A 20,094-nucleotide genomic window follows, 5' to 3' on the forward strand; every position below is an offset into this window, starting at 1 on the left:
TGAACTTTACAGAAAGAGAAACTTCCTTCAAGCATGTAGGCAGGAAGACTAACTCACTTATATGGGAAATAATTTACTATGTCATCAGAGTTTTAAATAGTAATCCTTTATTCCAGAAGAAAATAGAATAGCTTTATGGCACTCAAAACGAAAATGTGAGCTAATGATGTTATATCCAGGCAAACTAACTTTCAAGTATAAAGGCCACAGACCAACTGTTGTCAGCTTACAAGAATTCAGAAACTTATTTCCTTGAGCACTTCTTGAAGAATTTACTGGAATATGAGTTTCAGATAATCAAAGTGACTGTAGAGATGTGGGCATAAAGACTGGTAGAGAGTTTAAAATTTAGTGAGGGTTATAAGAGAAACTGAAAAGTGTGTTTAGTATACATACTCTACGATACAGTTCAATTGTACTATACAATTGTAGGTCAATAAAAAATGGAGGTGGGTTTAGACAGGCATACTGGCACATACCTCTAATCCTAGCTACTCAGGAAGCTGAGGAGGGAGGATCCTTTGAGCCTAGGATTCAGAGGCTGCAGTGAGCTACTATCTCACCACTGTATTCCAGCCTGGGTAACAGAGTAAGACCCTATCTCTGAAAATAAAAAAAGAAAGTAGGGGTTAGGAAGTACAAATTAAAAGTAGAATAAGCATACTGTTTGCTTTATGGTATTCACTGAGATTAAAAGGGTAATATCACAAGTCAGACACTGGAGTAAAGGGAACAAACAGTATTAAAAAAGAAGGTATTAGCTGATTTCAATATTGCTCTCAATAGAGAATGAATTAAAAATAACAAAAAAAGAAGAGGTAAAGGAAAATATAGAAATAAATTATTACACCATTAGAATGCAAACTTTCTTAAATACAAAAAAAACCTTTAAAAAGCAGGGACAACAAAAATAAAAACACCAAAAACAAAGGAAAACAAATCAAAGAATGAAAAATATTTTATATAAAATACGTGTCTGTTAAATATAGTACTTAAGTATGCTACCTTTTTTAAAGATAGAAAAACACAAAAATATACAAAAATAAAATTTAAATTAAAAATTAAACAATGAAAGTTGAGCCATAAGTGTTAAAACTGTTTACATATAAGGAAGGGGAAAGAATAGGGTAGAAAGTATGGGAATAGCTACTAGGCTTCTTGGAATTTGCGTTACTTAACTTCTGGAATTTTGTAAATATTTTAAATAATTATAAGCTGGAATTAAATTTTTTTAAAATTCCCCCAAATAAACAACAAAATCTTTTTTTGCTGTTGTTGTTTTTGAGACGGAGTCTCTCCAGGCTGGAGTGCAGCCGCAGGATCTCAGCTCACTGCAGGCTCCGCCTGCCGGGTTCAAGCCATTCTCCTGCCTCGGCTTCCTGAGTAGCTGGGGCTACAGGCGCCCGCCACCACGCCCGGCTAATTTTTTTGTATTTTTAGTAGAGACAGGGTTTCACCATGTTAGCCAGGCTGGTCTCGATCTCCTGACCTCATGATCCGCCCGCCTCGGCCTCCCAAAGTGTTGGGATTACAGGCGTGAGCCACCGCGCCCGGCCACAACAAAGTCTTTTTAAAATGTAGTTATACAATATAGCAACTACAGTTTTATATTTCATCACAAGAGTTTCTTGTATGTTTATTTGCTAACAACTCCAGATGCGAACTTGAAGTTTATACAAATAACATTTAATAGTTGGGCTCCAAATAAACATACATGGTTCTTGGCTTTTTCCCCTCACACTGACAAACACAAAGAAACATCATAAACGAAATGAGCAGAGGCAGAGGAGTGTTACTCACTGTCTTTTCTTTTACATTTCTCTAGGAAAATAAAGGAAAGTCTGGAGTGTTTCCCTGTTAAATTGAATAACTTGATCCACACACTTGCACAAATGTCAGCCATAAGACCTGCCAAATCTACTTCACAGACTTTTCCTCAGGAATCCTGTTTGCTGAGTACAAGTAGGTCGATTGAAAGAGCAACAATTTTAGGGTTCAGCAAGAAATCCAGTAATGTAAGTTTAAAGTCTGTCATCTTGACTTAAGTATCACTTGACTTTATCTCAGACTTCTCTTCACTATGCTACACAGCCTTTCTTATAGCATAATTTTTTACTATGCAAATGAAAAATAATTTACAATTTAAGTGGAAGTGTCATTAAGAGGATGTTCCAAGGAAAAATCATAACAACAAGAGCTATGAGTAGGGAACCATCAAAGAGAACAATTACTGCCCTGTGGAAGAGTATAAATCAAGAACTAATTAAAATGTCCACAAGAACAACAAAAATTAGGCAATCTGTTCCTAGCACATATGATTATGATACTCTTAGATATTATTTATAGGTAATTTTGCCTTTACAAAATCCATCTCCTAGCTTTTATGATAATGTTTTGCAGAAAGGTTCTTCCTTTGTTTGGTTTACATAAAATCAGGTTTTAGAATGTATCACAGGCTGATATTGCCATCTTTTGATTTCTATCTATTTACTTTCTGCAGCTGTATCTGATCCAGGTGACACACAGCAACAGCGAAACAAGCCTGATAGAAAAATCATTTGACCAGTTTTCAAAACTTCACAGCCAACTTGAGAAGCAGTTTGCATCACTGACTCTCCCAGAGTAAGGCACTGTCCTTTTACATTGTTTTGCCTTCAGTACTTGTCCTTGAGCAAAAAGGAAAATTATGGTTTTGGGATTTTCTATTTGTGAGCAACACAGTATTCCGACTCCAATGCCATTGAATCTATCCCAGCAGAGTCTGAATTGCTCTCAGAGTGAAGAGTCTTTTGTCTCATAAAACAGAACAAGATTTGCAATTTTCTTTTTACTTCCAGTCATTGATTTTGTAGACAGACAATTTCAAAAGCTACTTCATTTTTCTTCGATTATTGGGAAAATAGTCTCATTTGCCTGTTTTTAATTTAATCCTCTTAGTTATTTTTTTATAAAAATACAATTGAAATTGAAATTGCAGAAGAAAATTGGATATGTTTACTTTTTCAACAAATAACTATAATATAAAGCCTATATATATATACAGGCTTATTAATATACATATTTAATTATATATAATTATATATATGCTTATTAAATATACATTTAATTTCAATACCAGAAAAAATGTAAATGTATTTATATCAATTCATATATTACTAACTCATTTTGTTGCCATTAATTTTTAACTTTTAAATTATTAACTTGCATTATCTAAATTGAATTTGTTATTTTGTTCATTTTGAAGCCATCTTGAAAATCATTATTTTCATTTATGTTGTAATGGAAAAATGTTAAACATAAGCAAACTAAAAATATCATTAAAATAACTGCTGTTCAAATAACCCTTCAAAAATCCATCACTTAGAAGCAGTCAAATTTTGATCATAGACTTCAGTCTATAAAAAAGGTTTATCTTGATTTTAAAAATGTGAGCTTTCCAGAAATCATGATATTGCATTTAGGTTAATCAGATGTTTTATCTACAGTGAGATTTTTGTTAGGTAAAGTAAATGGTCCTTTTATGATGTAATTGTTTATACTTCACCTGGCATACCTGATACATGTGGATTTTTACTCGGCTTTCAGGATTTAGTCACCTTCCAAAATATAAATATAAGCAAAGTTAGTGCATAGGGAGATATTGCACAATATTAAAAATTGAGTAGTTCACATTCATGAAAAAAAAACTGTACTGGCATATGTAACAGGGATTTTTTAAATTCAGATGCTCTGAGCATCAGGAAGACCAGAAATTAAGAGCATACTCAAGAGACTGAAAGGGAGGCAAAGTCATTCTGGAAACTTTTAGAAGTAACATCAAGTTTTAGAATTATCAAAAAATCTGATAGAATAATTGAAAAAAAGAGACACAGGCAAAAAAAGGCTCAACGTTTGGCTGCAAATACCACATTCAACATCAATGTTTGCCATGATACCCTACTAATTAATAATTGAGAAGAATATGTTAATCTTTGTTTAATGGCTATCCTTTTTCGGTTTCAAAAATGTCTCTGTTCTACACTGTACCTCACCAATACATATCAGTATAACTTGTAAAACTTTAAAAATTCTAATAGTCTATCTCAATTGGCCTCTTTTCAGTTTTCAGCTTTTGTTAGGATTCTGCTTTGCTCATTACTGCTGCCTGGAGGTTCTTACATTGATTTTCAAACTGTGTAAGCAACCTGTGGAGGCAAGGAACATTTTGTCCTATGTTCCCTGAACACTGTTTGCATGCTGACAGTCACAAATGGGCCCAGGCTTACAGTGATGCACATAAATAAAGGATGAAGATTCCCTATGACTTCTAAATTTACTGAGAAGCCCTACGAGAGTTATGTAAATGTCATCTGGAAGGCATGATCAGAAAGTCAGAGTCATAAAGAATGAAATTCTAATCAGTTCATACCATCCAACAGTGGACTTCAAATCAGCTATTTGTGTTTCTGGGTAACTTCCAGGGGTACATGACATGAAAATATTCCTTAAAATTAATAATCTTTTTTAGAAAAGTAATATGCTTTGCGAGAGTTGACTTTCTTCTCCCAACCAAAATCCAAAATTTTATTTTGGTACACTGATCAGGCTATAGAAACTTCTGAGGACCAGACAAAAGGGCAAATCAAAATATTGGTGATGGTATTGAGAAAATGAATTACTCTAATAATCAAATATCAAATCAAATCTTTGTCAGATGTTTTCTAATCTTTGTTGTGAATGAAATTGAGGGAGGATATGATGATACTGTCAGACAAAAGATCATAAAAAGTAATTTTCAATAACTGCTGTATTTGACATATAACTCGAAGAAGTTTCAATTAAATGACAATATTATAGAAGCATTCCTCAACTTTCATGTACTTATTTATACATAAGATGTTTTCGTACATGTATCTATAAAAATATTAACAAAGTAGCAGAATTGATGTAGACTTCTGTTTTGTTCTACCAACAAGGAAAATTCACACAGACATGTGTATTAATACTTAAAACCAGCCTAATCTCTCATTTATCAAATTCATTTCTCCCAAAAAAATACTATGCATATATAGATATATAGAATATAGATTATCTCTCTACCTACCTATCTATCTATCTTCTATGCTATATGCTCAATTGGTTGTATACTGGTACTAATTTTCATGATTAAATTTGGATAAAAAATTTTAAAGACTTAAGTCTTAGAGTCTGCAAGAGACTTTAAAAAATAAAATGTTCATTGTTAAAATATACAAGCATAGAGTTTTGGACTTTCCTGACATTTCCAACAGTAATCAGTGGGGTGGCATGAAATTATCACATACATCTGTATCTTTGCTGACTGTCCTTTACTATCCTCCATGTTCATTTCCCCTGCAAGCATGGTAGCCAAGCCGTGGTTCCTACCAAAGAAGCAGAAGTGTGGATGAGGCAGCAGTATGACTGGAGTCAGAGGAGGCTGCTAGGTAGTTCCTAAAAGGGTATATGCAGACAGCAAGATATGTTACCAAATGCTACCCATTACCGGTCATTCCACCTAATAATTGGTCTTAATCAAGTTCAACCCATCAAGATGAATCATCAGATTGTGCAAAGGAAATTCTGCAAGTAGTCAGACTCTTGGGGAAAGTGTTACTATTTTCTAGAAGGCTAAGAGCAGATGGATGCATATGTCACTTGCTAAAATGCTTAATTTAGTTAGTGTAATGGTGTCTCTAGCGAACCCAGAAGAAACAATACAATCTGAACCTTTTGAAAAATTTTGAACCATTAACTTCAGACAGTCTTTTTTTAAGACCCCACATATGTTTAAAAGACAAAGTGTGTGGTCTGCCATAAATATAGTAAGAAGGGACATATAAATTAATTTGTCAAATTAAATTAAGTTAGTATTAATATTAATGACCATTAATATGGCATGAATGACCACAGCCATATTAATAAAATTCTGAGGATTAATCACGTAGACTATGACTTTTTCAAATGTTTTCATTGGCCCTTCCATCTGATGCAGCTGTAACTTCACGAACAATCCTAAGATGAAAAGGCCAGTTTTCAAACTAATGAAGATAACTTTTCTTTCTCTTAAAACAGGTTTCCTCATTGGTGGCACCTACCTTTTACAAATTCAGATCACAGAAGATTCAGAGATCTAAATCATTACATGGAACAGATATTAAATGGATCACATGAAGTTACAAATGTATGTTATAATTTATTTTTCTATTTTTACATAAAACATCAACTATTTTATATTTTATTCATGAGTGTGGTGGTTTATGTCTGTAATCCCAGTACTTTGGGAGGTCAAGGTGAGAAGATTGCTTAAAGCCAGGAGTTTAAGTCAATCCTGGGCCACAAAACGAGACCTCATCTCTACAAAAAATTTTTCAAATTATCTAGGCATGGTGACACATGACTGTAGTCCCAGCTACTCAGGAGGCTGAGGCAGAAGAATCATTTGAGCCCAGGAGTTGGAAGCTGCAGTGAGCTATGATAGTGTCACTGCACTCCAGCCTGGGTGACAGACCCAGATTCCGTCTCTAATAATAATAATATTTTATGATAACATTCTTTGGGTTCATTCATTCAATGAATATGTATGCCTAATTTGTATAAAATACACGAACTGAGAACTGTGGAGCAGCAAAACAAGTATAGAACCTTGACTTCAAATAACTTCAATGAAATAATATGTGATAAATGGACTATCAGTGCCGTGAAGTGCTCTAGAGTTTCAGAGGAGTAAGAATCATTCCCAATGCAATAATAAAGTTTCAAGGAGAAGAGGGCATCTGAGCTGAGCCTTTAACACTGAGTAGGATTTAACAGAGGTGGCCTGGGGAAGTGTCTCAACAATATAAGAAAAATTATGAGTGAGAAAAACCAAAAAGAAATCATATTCTTAAAATTTAAATATGTTGCTGCTGTGACAAGTTACCACACACTTGGTGGCTTTAAACAGTACATATCAATTTTCTTTCAGTTCTGGAATTCAGAAGTCTGAAAAACGGGTTTTATGGAATTAAAATCAAAATGTTAGTGGGCTGGTTCTGGAACCTTTTCAATTTCTAGAGGCTGCTTGCGTTCCTTGGCTTGTGGCTCTCTTCCAGCGACACAGTGGCACACTCTGACCTCTGATCGTGTCATCACATCTTCTTTGGCTCAAATTCTGACCCTTCTGCCTCTCTCTCAGAAGGGCTCTTGTGATTACATTGTGTCCATCTGGGTAATTTAGGATAATCTCACCATCTCAGGATTCCTAATGTAATTTTATCTGCAAAGTCTCTTTTGCCATGTAAGGTAACATATTCAGAGTTTCCAGGGATTAGGACATGAACATCTTTTGGTAGGGGGAATTATTCTGCCTATCACGGGGATCTAAGAAAATGTGCAAGGACACAGTTCTGATGGATCTCAGCATTCTTGTGAGGTAAGAGTTTGGACGCCAAGCCCAAGTTGTTAGAAACTAAAACTAAGCCTTAGAGAGTTTATTAGTCAGGGTTCTCCAGAGAAACTGAACCAACAAAATTGTGTGTGTGTGTGTCTGTGTATGTGTGTGTGTGTGTGAGAGAGAGAGAGAGAAGAAATTTGTTTAATTGGCTCACATGATTGTGGAGGTGCAAATCCAAAATCTGTAGGGTGGGCTGGCAGGCTGGAGAGACCAGAGGAGATTATTTACCATCTGAGTCCCAAGACATTCTGCTCGGAAGTCAGTCTTTGCTGTTTAGGTATTCAGTTGATTGGATGAGGCCTACCCATATTATGAAGAGTAATATGCTTTACTCAGACTCTGCCAATTTCAATATGAATCTCATCCAAAAAAACACCTTCACAGAAACATCCACAATAATGTTTGACCAAATATAGGGGCACTGTGACCCAGCCAAGTTGACAGACAAAATTAACCATCACAAGAGTTGTGAGGAACTAAAAACACTGTGAAGTACAATATCCCTCACCACTTTGGTAGATCTGGGCCCTCCTTACTAGACTAGCACATTGTTCTTCTTACTATTTTTTTCACTTTTAAATTGTAAAATGTAAACACACTCAGAAGTATCCACAAAAGAAAATTAAACAGTTCAAGGGTAAATTATAAGAACACCATGTAAATGTGCAGTAGTTTCAAAACATGTCTGAAAATTCTTTGCCACCCTCCCATCAAGAGGAGGCAGCTTGTGTCCCACCCTCTTGATCCCAAGAGGGCTTCTGTCATTTGCTCATCAAATAGAATATGGTGGAAGTGACCCTTTATGACTTCCAAGATAGGTTAGAAAATGCCACACACCTTCTAACAATTTCTTTTGAAATGGTCACTGCGGGAACCTTCAGTTGCCATCTTTCAAGCTGACCTACCCTGAGTCTGCCCGGCAGAGAAACCAAAAAGATCAAATCCAAAGAGTGATATCTAAGGAACAGCAACTGTTCCAGTCCCCAGCTGGGACTCCATCCCCAACCACCAAATGATCACAGTTTCATCAGAGACCCCAAGCAGAACACCCAGCTGAGCCCTCTCAAACACCTGAACTAAGAAATAATAATAGAATGACTGGTTTTAAGCCAACAATGCAGTGATAGCCCATTTCCAAGGTTCATGGATTTTTATTGTTGTGTAATATTCTATTATACAAATATACTACAATTCATCTGTAGATACTTGTCTACATAGACTTTTGGGATGTTTCCAGTTTGGGGATATTACAAACCATACTGTTATGAACATTCTTTCACATGCATGACTCAGTATCCACATGTTGTTCCTATACCCAGGAATAGAATTTCCAGATTGTAGGATATACTTATTTCAACCTTGTAATGACCAGTTTGTTCTCTCATTTGCAATAAATACATTTTCCAATTTTCTATACTTGGTATTTTTAATCTTTTAAATTTGGGCCATTCTGGTTGGTGTGCATCTCATTGAACTCTTAGCTTGCATTTTCCTGTTACTAATGAGCTTGAACACTTTTTGATATGTTTTTTGGTCATTCGGATATCTTCTTTCGTGAAGTGCCAGTTCATGTCTCTTTACCATTTTTCTGTTGAGTTGTTTAACATTCATTTATTGATTCATTTCTTGGTTGAAATTGTTAGAAGGTGTATTTCTTCATATATTCTGGATAGAAGTTCTTTATTATTTAAACAGATTGAAAACAATTTTCTCCTCCTCTGTACCTTGTCCCTTTGCTCTCTCTATCATGTCTTCTGATGAACAGAAATGCTTAATTTTAATGAAGTGAAATGTGTCAGTATTTTCTTAGTAAGAACATACCCTACCTCAGTGTCATAAATGTGTGAATCTTTTGGGGTGATCCATGATCAACGGCTCTTCTCTTTTATTCAGGTTTACAATGTGCCTTTCATGTAATACTTCTTTATCCATAAATAAAATGCACACTTTTTTTTTTTTTTTTGAGACGGAGTTTTGCTCATCACCCACGCTGGAGTGCAATGGCGTGATCTCAGCTCACTGCAACCTCTGCCTCCCAGGTTCAAGCAATTCTCCCGCCTCAGCCTCCCCAGTAGCTGGGATTACAGATGCCCACCATCACACCCAGCCTATTTTCGTATTTTTAGTAGAGATGGTGTTTCGCCATGTTAGCCAGGCTGGTCTCAAACTCCTGACCTCAGGTGATCCTGCTTCAGCCTCCCAAAGTGCTGGGATTACAGGTGTGAGCCACTGTGCCCAGCCTGAGATGCACACTTTATTAACACACACACTCAAGCAGCAGGTAGAGAACAAGAGAGAGAGGGCAAGGGACCTGTGGACCAAAGCCTTTGTTGCAGTGTAGGGCATTATCCAAGCAGGTTTCCCACAGGGAGTTCTAATTAGAGGATTTAGAGCAAGCAGGCACAGATTCTAGAGTTGAACGGTGACTGAAGGTAGTCATTGTAGCATATCTATGCAACGCAAGCAGTGTGTGGGTATGAGTGGAGTGAGTCAAGAAGGTTATATCTATCTGACCCATAGAGAGATGGTCACCAGGAGGTAGTTGTATAAGAAATATCTGGATGGACCACATCAAGGAGCTCAAAGGCAGAGAATTGAAAACTGTTAAAGATGACTAAGATTTTCTTCTAGTATTTGAAAGTGCAACTTATATTCAAAATAAATGCCAAGGAAAATTATAGAGATGACTGCTTAAATTTACTTTCAACCTATCTAACTTACACATTTAAAATTCGAATCCCTTCCAGTAAAGGTTTGATTGCACCCCATAAATCTCTTTATATAATATTGTATATACAAATTTGATATACAATACCATATTGTCTTTTTTTTATTATTATTATACTTTAAGTTTTAGGGTACATGTGCACAATGTGCAGGTTAGTTACATATGTATGCATGTGCCATGCTGGTGTGCTGCACCCATTAACTCGTCATTTAGCATTAGGTATTCTTTCAAAATATTTATAAACTTTTCATTGTGATTTCTCTTGTGGCCATGGATTTTTAAGAAATACTTTTAAATGTTTTCAAATATATTTAGCCTCTTTTTTGTTATTTTATTTCTAGCTTAAGTATGTCAGAGAATACACCTATAGTTTCAATTTTTTCTAAATTTTGCAATGTTTTATGGTCCTAAATATGGTCAATTTAGGTAAAAATTCCATGCATGCTTTAGAAGAATGCACCTTGTAGTTGTGAGATGCAGTGTTCTACACATGTATATTAGTGCAAATTGTCATCTTCACTGATTTTTGTTTGTTTGTACCAGTAGACATTTTTAGAAATATTCCACTATATTTATACATCTAACTACTTCTCATTATCTTCCTGTGAATTTTTGCTTTATATGTTTTTGTCTGTTATTAGGATCACTTACATGGAGAATTGTTATATTTTCCCATTATATTGAAATTTTCACTAACGTCCATGTGTCTCTCCTATCTCTAACAATGCCTTTTGTCTGAACAATCTTTCTTCTGTGTTACTAATATAGCCAAGCCAGCTTTATTTTGGCTAGTGCCTGCATGAAACAACTTTTTCCATTGCTTTACTTTCATCATTTCATATTTTTCCATTTCAATGATCACTCTTATAAGCAACACACAGATGGGTTTTTTTCTAAATCTAGTAACATAATTTTCATCTTGTACTTGTACTGCTTAATTATTTACATTTGCTACTGCTATTGATACATATGTGTGTGCATGTGTCTATGTGTATATGTTATACTCAAGTCTATCACCTAATGCTTTCTCTCTTTTCTTCCATTCTTTTTTTAAATTTAGTATTTATTTTTCCATTTTGTCCTATGTAGCCTCAGGAGTTATAAACTCTTTTACTGTTAGGAATTACCATAGACATTAAAGTATGTGTCTTTGGCTTATTTAAGTCTAATATAAATTAGAATTTTTATGAATTTCCCAATGATACAAGGTCCTTAGAGCCCTATGCCTATTTAACCCACTTGTGTCTTATATGCTTTACAAATAATGTACATCTATATCTGTATCTATAAACTTAAGAAGTAGTTATTATTTTTAATTCATATAATCAACATTTGTTTAGTCTTTTATTCTTGAGGGATATTTTTGCTGACAATACTATTTTAATAGCAATTATATAAAATATATATATTTATATATAAGGCTATATATAATAAGGCTGTATATATAGCTTTATATATATAGTTTTTATAATATAAAGCCTTATTATATATAGCTTTATATATAAATATATACATATAATAAAGCTTTATGTTATTAAATATAAAATTTATATAATAAAGCTTTATATAGATAGCTATATCAATATATCTGCTGATATATAAATATAATCTGCTGATACATATCTGCTTTTGTTTTTTTGCACTTTTACTATAATCTGCTCAGATGTAATGTTACTTTTATCATGCTTGAGCTTCAGAGCTTCTTGAATTTGTGCTATGATGTCTTTCATCAGTTTTGGAAAGTTTTCAGACATTATGACTTCAAATATTGCTTGTACCATTTCTTCTCTTTTTCTAGGACTGTAATAACATATATGTTAAACCTTTTCACTATATCCTTTATGCCTCCTACTCCTTACTCTTACTCCTGTATTTTTTAATTATTTTGTCTCTTCATGCCTCATTCTGAGTAGCTTCTGACATAACTTCTGGGTTATTAATTCTCTTTTATCTGTGTTTAATAAGTTATTAAACTTATTCTTCGAGTTCTTAATTTCAAATATTATGTTTTTCAGTTTTATGATTTCCATTTTTATGTGAGTTCCCATTTTTACTGAAAATCTCAGCCTTTCTTATTATATCTTTGCAAACAGTAAGCATAGTTATTTTTAAATCTTTCTTAAAACTCCACTATTGAGAATCACTGCATGTATGATTCTAATGTGTAATGTTTCTACTGATTTTCAATCATGTAGTCTTGTTCACTTGTGAGTTTAGTTATTTTCTTTTTTATTGTGGCCAGATATTATACTGCAATATCCTTTGCAGAAATAATTTACCACCTAGGTTACTATTATCTTAGTGTGGAAAAGAATTAAATATAGGGACATTAGCAATCTAAAATTGCCAAAATTCAATTGCAGCAATTCAGATTATTTGAAACTGAACTATAGCCTTTGTGAGGGCCTCTTTCTGGTTCATCCTTATTCCTCAGATATAGCCATCTGGGGTCCAGACCCAAGGAGAGGCAGATTCACCAGGAGGCTACCTGACAGTCCTGGCTTCAATTTCCTTTTCTCCTGTGTCTGCAAAGTGGTCAAAAGTGCTGCTTAACTTCTCAGCCTCTCAACTGCTCCCATTTGTGTGAGTAAACACCCACAACAGAGAAGCAGTGCCAAATCCTGAACCCACATTCCTGAATTTGTGTCTTCCTTCCAGATCCTACCCTGGTAATTTTTCACTATCTTGTTGGCTGTCTAACACTTTCCAGCAAAGTTTAAAAAGCAAATGTCTAGCTGTTTCAATTATTCTCATTAGGATATTTGGACAAAATGGCCTAACCTACTATCACCAGAAAATGGAGTCTAAAACTGCAGCCATCACCCAAGCTACCCTTGGTTTTAAGAGATAGCTGCCATTTTGCTTTTCCATCTCTTTCTTGTGCTTTGCTACAACCATTCTCTCATAGGTTACTATTGTAGGGTCTCAGTCTGTGGTCACTTTCCAGCCCAAAAAGTATTAAAGGATTTCTTATTGGGCTGTTTTCTGCTACCCACCAGTGGCTCTGAGAATAGCCTAGAAAATTGAAGGGAAATGCCAAACCCTAATTCTGTCCTTTCTCACATGTGGATCAAAAAAGGCTTTTAAGATCACACAAACACACACACATACTCTGTATATGCACAGAACATACAACTTCTAAATGCTAAAAGGAGCTCTAATTTTCTTTACTGTTAGATTCTCATATCATCATCCTGTATGAAGGACTCATCTTATTTGAGATGAATGCTGCATTTCATAGGGAGGCACCAAACTAACAGAATACTCTAGAGTTCTTGGATAGACACAGGATCTTTTAGTGATTTATCTGAAACATTATCCTTAAAAGTAAAGAGTACAAGGCCTTTTGGATTTTTTGCCTTTTGATGTAAGAATAAAGAACAGTTATAGAATATTTTTAGCTAGTCCTCAGATCTTGATAACTTTAATGTCACCCATGAGAACCCATTTCTAATATTAACGCGACTAGTCAATAAGCCACCATTTTTATAAAGAAAAACTCATCTGTAACATTCAGTTTGCTAATTACTAAAATGCCTATTATCAAGTTCTGAGTGAATAACAGAAGCACGTGTACTGACTGCATCTAGAATGGGCTTCTTGATTAGAACACTAAAAACCCCCTCCTTTTTCCCTCCCCATACCACTGCCCCAATTGTGCATCTTTGATTAGGGCATTAACAGGTCATTCCTAGACTCAACTCTGCAGTCTTGATTAAATGCCAGCAGCACTTGGGTTATATCTTGACTTAACAGACATATATATAATATCATGTTGCACATGCAGACATATTTCAAAGTAAATTACAGGCATTGTAACAGTAGGAAAACAGCTAACCCCATAACTAGAACTTACTAAAGGGCAAAAGAGCTTTATTTTTTTCTCAGCTGTCAGTTCAACGTTTCTTTTACATTGGATCTTGGGAAAGCCTTTAGATGAAATTACATCCCAAGTCATGGTTTAAATTTCTTTTGTTACATGCTATATAATAGATTGAATCAGTACATATAAAAAAAACTTACAGAAAAACTTACAATGCATATATACAAAATAGCCTCCTAATTGTAAAATAGACTCACTGAGTCAGTATGTTGGCTTATTGCTGTGCCTTCTAGTTGAGTAATATTGTGGTTTAATGATAAATAGATGTACTTAAAGAAGAAAATCCTAGGTCATAGGGGTCCTAAGCACTGTTAGAGAAAACCTGAGTTGTCAATCAGGACTGCATTAGATTGCATATAGTCAGGAGCAAGAAGAGGTGAAACTTTTATATCCCTTTCAGCAGTTACTAAAAAAACAAGTGGTTCTCAAATTATAGTTCCTATATGGTGCTGGGAACCTCACCTTGAAACTTATATAAGAATGTTAAATATTGGCCCTATCTAGATCTACTAAATCAGAAACTTAAGGGGTGGGACCCGGCAATCCTTGTTTTTAACAAATCCTCCAGAAGATCTCAATACATGGTAGTATTTGAGAACCGTTGCCTCAGACAACAAATATCTTCCCATTTATTTTTCAGTTTAAATATGGTCAGTCATTTGGCCTCCAATATAGCAGGTACTCAAGTATTCTATTATATTATTGATTCTTAGCAAGTTTTGATACAAGAACATTGTTCTGCAATATTATTTCAAGGCTGGTAGACTCTCAGCTGGAGATGCTATGTTGTGTCAAAGGGCAACTGCCTGAGCACCTAAGGAGGTGTACTCAACTAATTCCAAGTGTGGTAGAGAAGGCATCCCAGATGGTATGGCATTTAAGATGATATTAAAGGGCAAGTAGCAGTTAGTAACTGGAAATCGGGAAAAGTCATGCTAGGCAAAGAGAACTGCAAAAACAAAACATTATGGTTACACGCTTTCTCCTGTTGAGAAACTTAAAGAACAAAATGACTATATTTATCTCTATTTTTATCCCATGTCTAGCACTAATACTCTTACCAATGTTTATTAGTGTTTTTGAATGAGTAAATGAATAACAAAATCATTAGCACATATTAGCCTATAAAACTTCTGCTGCTATTGAAAACCTAAGGGACTGAAAGATTGCATCTGAGAAGTGATTAGCCATGGTCTCTAAACTTGTTTATTCTTATATCTTATCAAGTTTTTATTTAAAAATATTGCTCATGGCTCCAAAATATATAACTCATTTAAATATGTTTTATACACTACTATACAAATAGTGACAGACATTTTAAAACTTGTAGAAAATGAAAAATTTAGAAAAAGAAGTTTAAATGTTATTACAAAATAAACATTCATAGTACTTTTAATATTTTCCTTCACTTCAGTGCATAATCCCACATGAATGTCATGACAGAGACCTCTGGCATTGTAGAGAATGATCCTGGGAATCCTCTTCACTGCCAGCTCTGGGGTAGGCTGCACTCGTTGCCTAGTGCCATGCCCAGAAACATTGCCTAGCCATAGGCAGAAAGAATGAATGGTAATAGCACACCAAGTCATGACTGTGCCCTCCAGAAAGATCACTCAGATTATACAAATCACATTTGTAATGTATCTGTTGTGAGCAGAGGGAAAGAAATGAACAGTATGTGCTCACTCACTATGAAGACAGAATAGTGTAATAGAGAAACTGAGAGTATAATAATGTTAGTAGTAGGAGGAAACAAAGAAGTAAAATAAAATAATTGCTGAAAACATTGTTAACAAAACAATAGGAAAGCAAGATATTGTTATGTGCGTTCTCAATATAAAATTATATGACATGTTTTAGTATATTTGCCCTTCTGTCTCAGTCAATGGAGAATGAATTATGACTAAGGCTTCTGCCCTACAGAATCAAGGAAACTTAATTCATCACACTGGGTTCCAAGTGATTTTTGCATGTTAAAGAAGCACATAGAATGTTGACATCTTAATGTCCCTCACTGATGCTGACATTCTCTGAAGGTCACGTCTGTTCGTTTATACTGTAGTCAAGGGCTGTGGATATGGCAGTAGCTGTAAAGGAAAGTGCTAAGGGAATGGTGGGTGGATTGTTATCTTTGCATGCTGAGGGCTGTCTTACTGATTGTAATAAAGCTGTTTGGAGACAATATCTGTCCAGCAACTGCTGAAATTGTCAGGTTTGGGCTATGTAAGCTGAGGCCAATAAGTGCAAAGTAAAAAGGCCTCTGATTTCTCAGACTGATGTGAAGAAGGTGAATATTGGAAGCAGCAGACTTTCAATAGGAAACTCCTAAATGTATCTGCTATGAAATCTCACAGGATGGGTTAAGATAGAAGTATTAGCAGAGGGCTGTCATGAAAGCAGAAGGCAAAGAAGCCAGGCATGTACAGGCAGAGAAGGTTTTTTGTAAAGGTGTAGTTCAGCACAGCAAGGCTTAATGAATATTGTTGCCCATCATACTCATTGCTGCATGGGGACATAAGACCAAAACCACCAAACATAGCTTGCAGTTTTCATCACATCCACATTTACAAATGTGCTAATTAAAGTACTACCCTAGAGGCCCCAAGGAGAGATGTTTTTATCTTGTTTTGTGTCTCTTTTAATCTCCATTGGTCAGTATTTACGGAAAGCAAGGCTAAAGAAATTCCAGGCACTACACTGTTTTTATATTGAATTGAATTAAAATCTAATGGGAGAAGGCATTTATATCATCAAACATGAAGTACTATTATGAAATCACATAGCCTAAAAATACTTCAAGTGAGAATATTTCAGCCATCTTCTAACACTGGAGTTTCAAGGAGGGGAATCCTGTCTTGTTCCATAATAGTCTCATACTAAAAGAAGCTAAAATTGTAGATATAATAGCTTCTCCCAAGGTATCATCCTGGTAATTAACTTAGTTGATTTTGCATAATGAATAATTAGGGTATCATACCTTCCTGAGATGTATAATCTATATCTCACTTATTATTTGCCCTTTCTGGACTACAAAATAAATAAAGTAGTGCTATATTAATAGATGCCAAATCATCAAAAATTAAATGTGGACACTGAGGAGCCTCGGCGTATTAGCTGCTACATTGAAAATCACTGTCTTAGTCATTCAACAAATGTTTATTGATTGCCTACATTTTATACTCTCTGGCCAGAGATGCCAAAATAGTACCTGGTAACCAATTGTTTTAGAATAAACTGGGAAGGTTTTAAAAGGATTGTTCAGAGCCCCATCCTTAAACATGCTGGTTGTAAAGGTAGAAGGTGATATATTAGGTATCTGTCTTGTATTTCAATAATTCTAGTGATTCAGATGCACAACCAGGTCTGGGAAACTCTACCCCAGAAAGTAGGAAGCTGAATCAGATACAGTGCTGCCATAAGAAGCTTGCAGTCTGTGTCTATATTCTGTCTATGTTGATATGCACCAGTGGCCTCATAAAGTCTTTTATAACCTCACACACCGGGTTTTTTTTTTCTCCTATATTCCAAAGGAATTTTATGGGACTTGGGATAATATTCATTATTTGAGTTATATTGTGATAGAACAATAATGATGTCATCAGATGTTGCTCAGCGTTAATAAGCAGTGTGATCTGACTAATCACTCATGCTCTCTGTGATGCATAATGTAGTCAGATTTTAATTATCTGCAAGTAGGTTAGTCCTCATAAAAGCATTATGCATCTCCATATGTTTATGGACACTTGCCTAAGTCAGTTTGTTTATATTCAGGAAATAAAAACATAATTTTAAGATTAAATGAAACATTATTGGCCTAAAGATCACAAAAATAATTCCAAACCAAATCATGTTATTTTCAGATTTTTAAAATCTTGTATTACCGATACAGCTCCCTTTATTCATATATATTAACATAGTTATATCTACATAAACATTAAAATTTATGTAGTCTATGTGCCATAAGTATTTTTACTATTTTAAGTGATATGAACTGCTTAGAAGATGTTTTCATGCATTCACAAATTCTCTTTTCTCTTGTTAATAAAACAAGAGATTTAACTTGAATCTATACTATTTATGCTGAATACTTCCATAATAGAATAATCTGCATCTCTGATTCTAGAAAAATTCTCCTGAAATGTTTTTCACATTTTATAGTTGCTAGCCTTATGACAACATAGGAAAAGTAAAGATAATCCTATACGCTTCTACACTAAAACACATCCCAATTTTAGTTATATGATATATTTATTTATAACAATTATAAAATTATTTTACATCACCACATAACTTTGTAAAGACTTTAAATATTTACTGACACTATGTGTAACACTCTTGATTAAGAGCTTTAAGTTGGTTGCAGACAAGAAATTAGAGAGATTAAAAATAATGCAACATATACTTTACTCTCATTGAGTTTATAATACTGTAATAAATACAGACATTAATATAAATAATATATGACAGTGAGTGGAAAAATGGAAGAAAAGGAAGTAGAAAATGTAGCTTTAACATGAAATCGTACAACTTTAACTTGCTAATATCAAATATTATCATGTGCCCTTCTAGTATAATTCTTAATTATAAGCAGTCTTACTTTTGCCTGTCTGTCTCTCTCTCCCTCTCTCCCTCACACATGCACACAACTGAAAAAAGAAAATGGACTATCCCAATACCTCTTCTAATGGAGTTGATCAGTTTAGACATCCTTGTTCCATATCTACCTGGCTTGTCTTTTAGCTTCACTCTTTTCCTCAAAATGGATTTAAACTTTTTTTCTTTCAGTGTTTGTAGTTCATTCAAGTTCATTCTTGTAGTGCTAACAAGAATTCCTTTTGCTTCTTAAAATTTTGCTCTGTTTTGGTGGAATTGTGTTGTGGACTAAATAAGATCTTTATAAAGAGTAATAGAAACTGCCGGGAGTGGTGGCTCACGCCTGTAATTCCAGCACTTTGGGAAGCTGAGGTGGGTGGATCACGAGGTCAAGAGATCAAGACCATCCTAGCCAACATGGTGAAACCCTGTCTCTACTAAAAATACAAAAATTAGCCAGGCGTGGTGGTGTGCACCTGTAGTCCCAGCTACTTGGGAGGCTGAGGCAGGAGAATTGCTTGAACCCATGAGGTGGAGGTTGCAGTGAGCCGAGTTCATGCCACTGCACTCCAGCCTGGCAATAGAGCGAGATTCTGTCTCAAAAAAAAAAAAAAAAAAAAGAGAGAGAGAGTAATAGAAACATGTAATAAAAGTAATAGTAAATGATAGCAGTACCTAAACAAATGCGTACCCACATTTGAGGTTAGCTGAGATATTCAAACAGCTGTTGTTTTTAAAATTTTTAAAGCCATATTCACTGTGAGCTTTAGCTCTTCTCAGTACTGTTGTTCATTACCAGAAGTTCCCTAAAATAAGAAATTGATATTACTTAAGGTTTAAGCAGTGTTATTTTTTTAAAGCCGAAATCAAATGTCAAAATAAATCCAAATGGATAAATCCTATCTTAATCGTGAGCATATGTTTCTTGTTCCCTGTTTGCTAAACCCAGATGTTAATTACTACATTTGTCACTACATTGCTCTTTTCTTATTTGGAGCTAGCTGAGATTATGTTGCATGCAGGATAAATGTCATATGTGTACCATCAGTAAAGCCAAGATTACTTTACACAGTCTACTAAAATGTTGATGACATTTTAAACTAGAATTGTAAAGATTCTTTAGAAGTTCACTATTCTTCATAGTGTCATTCTTCCATGTAACTCTAATATGAATATAGTGGGTTGAACTACATTAAAGACTGGACATTCTGACAAACTGCTTTATAAAAAAAGCAATAAAATAAAATTACTGTTCAACTTTGATTTAAAACTCTTATGGAAATTCATTTTTAAATTCACATTTTTACAGCACTTCATCGTGTTTGAGAGAGATAGATTTAGCTTATTGTTTTAACTCACTAAAGCTAAATCTTGCATCCAATTCTAGATGTCGGCTGAACAGTTAATAAATGGGAATGCTTAATATGCTATTTTTAAAGAAAGAAAAAATTGATCTCA

General features: G+C 34.6%; 1 protein-coding gene and 1 long non-coding RNA gene across 3 annotated transcripts in view; one reads left to right on the top strand and one right to left on the bottom strand.

Moving 5' to 3' along the window:
- PIK3C2G (phosphatidylinositol-4-phosphate 3-kinase catalytic subunit type 2 gamma) overlaps positions 1–20,094 on the top strand; it is a 400,993-nt gene that overhangs the window by 306,001 nt on the left and 74,898 nt on the right. For both annotated transcript variants that reach the window (XM_024256898.2, XM_024256899.2), the window contains 3 exons: positions 1,826–2,015; positions 2,501–2,622; positions 6,073–6,181. In XM_024256898.2, the coding sequence (XP_024112666.2) occupies positions 1,826–2,015; positions 2,501–2,622; positions 6,073–6,181 (421 nt within the window). The remainder of the gene's footprint in view (positions 1–1,825; positions 2,016–2,500; positions 2,623–6,072; positions 6,182–20,094) is intronic.
- LOC129049068 (uncharacterized) overlaps positions 1–20,094 on the bottom strand; it is a 135,648-nt gene that overhangs the window by 15,937 nt on the left and 99,617 nt on the right. The window contains exons 4-5 of the long non-coding RNA XR_008511841.1: positions 19,328–19,442; positions 480–603 (exon numbers count right to left, since the gene is read on the bottom strand). This is a non-coding gene — a long non-coding RNA (uncharacterized LOC129049068). The remainder of the gene's footprint in view (positions 1–479; positions 604–19,327; positions 19,443–20,094) is intronic.

This window comes from Pongo abelii, chromosome 10 (assembly GCF_028885655.2).
Source record: "Pongo abelii isolate AG06213 chromosome 10, NHGRI_mPonAbe1-v2.0_pri, whole genome shotgun sequence".
Lineage (NCBI taxonomy): Eukaryota > Metazoa > Chordata > Mammalia > Primates > Hominidae > Pongo > Pongo abelii.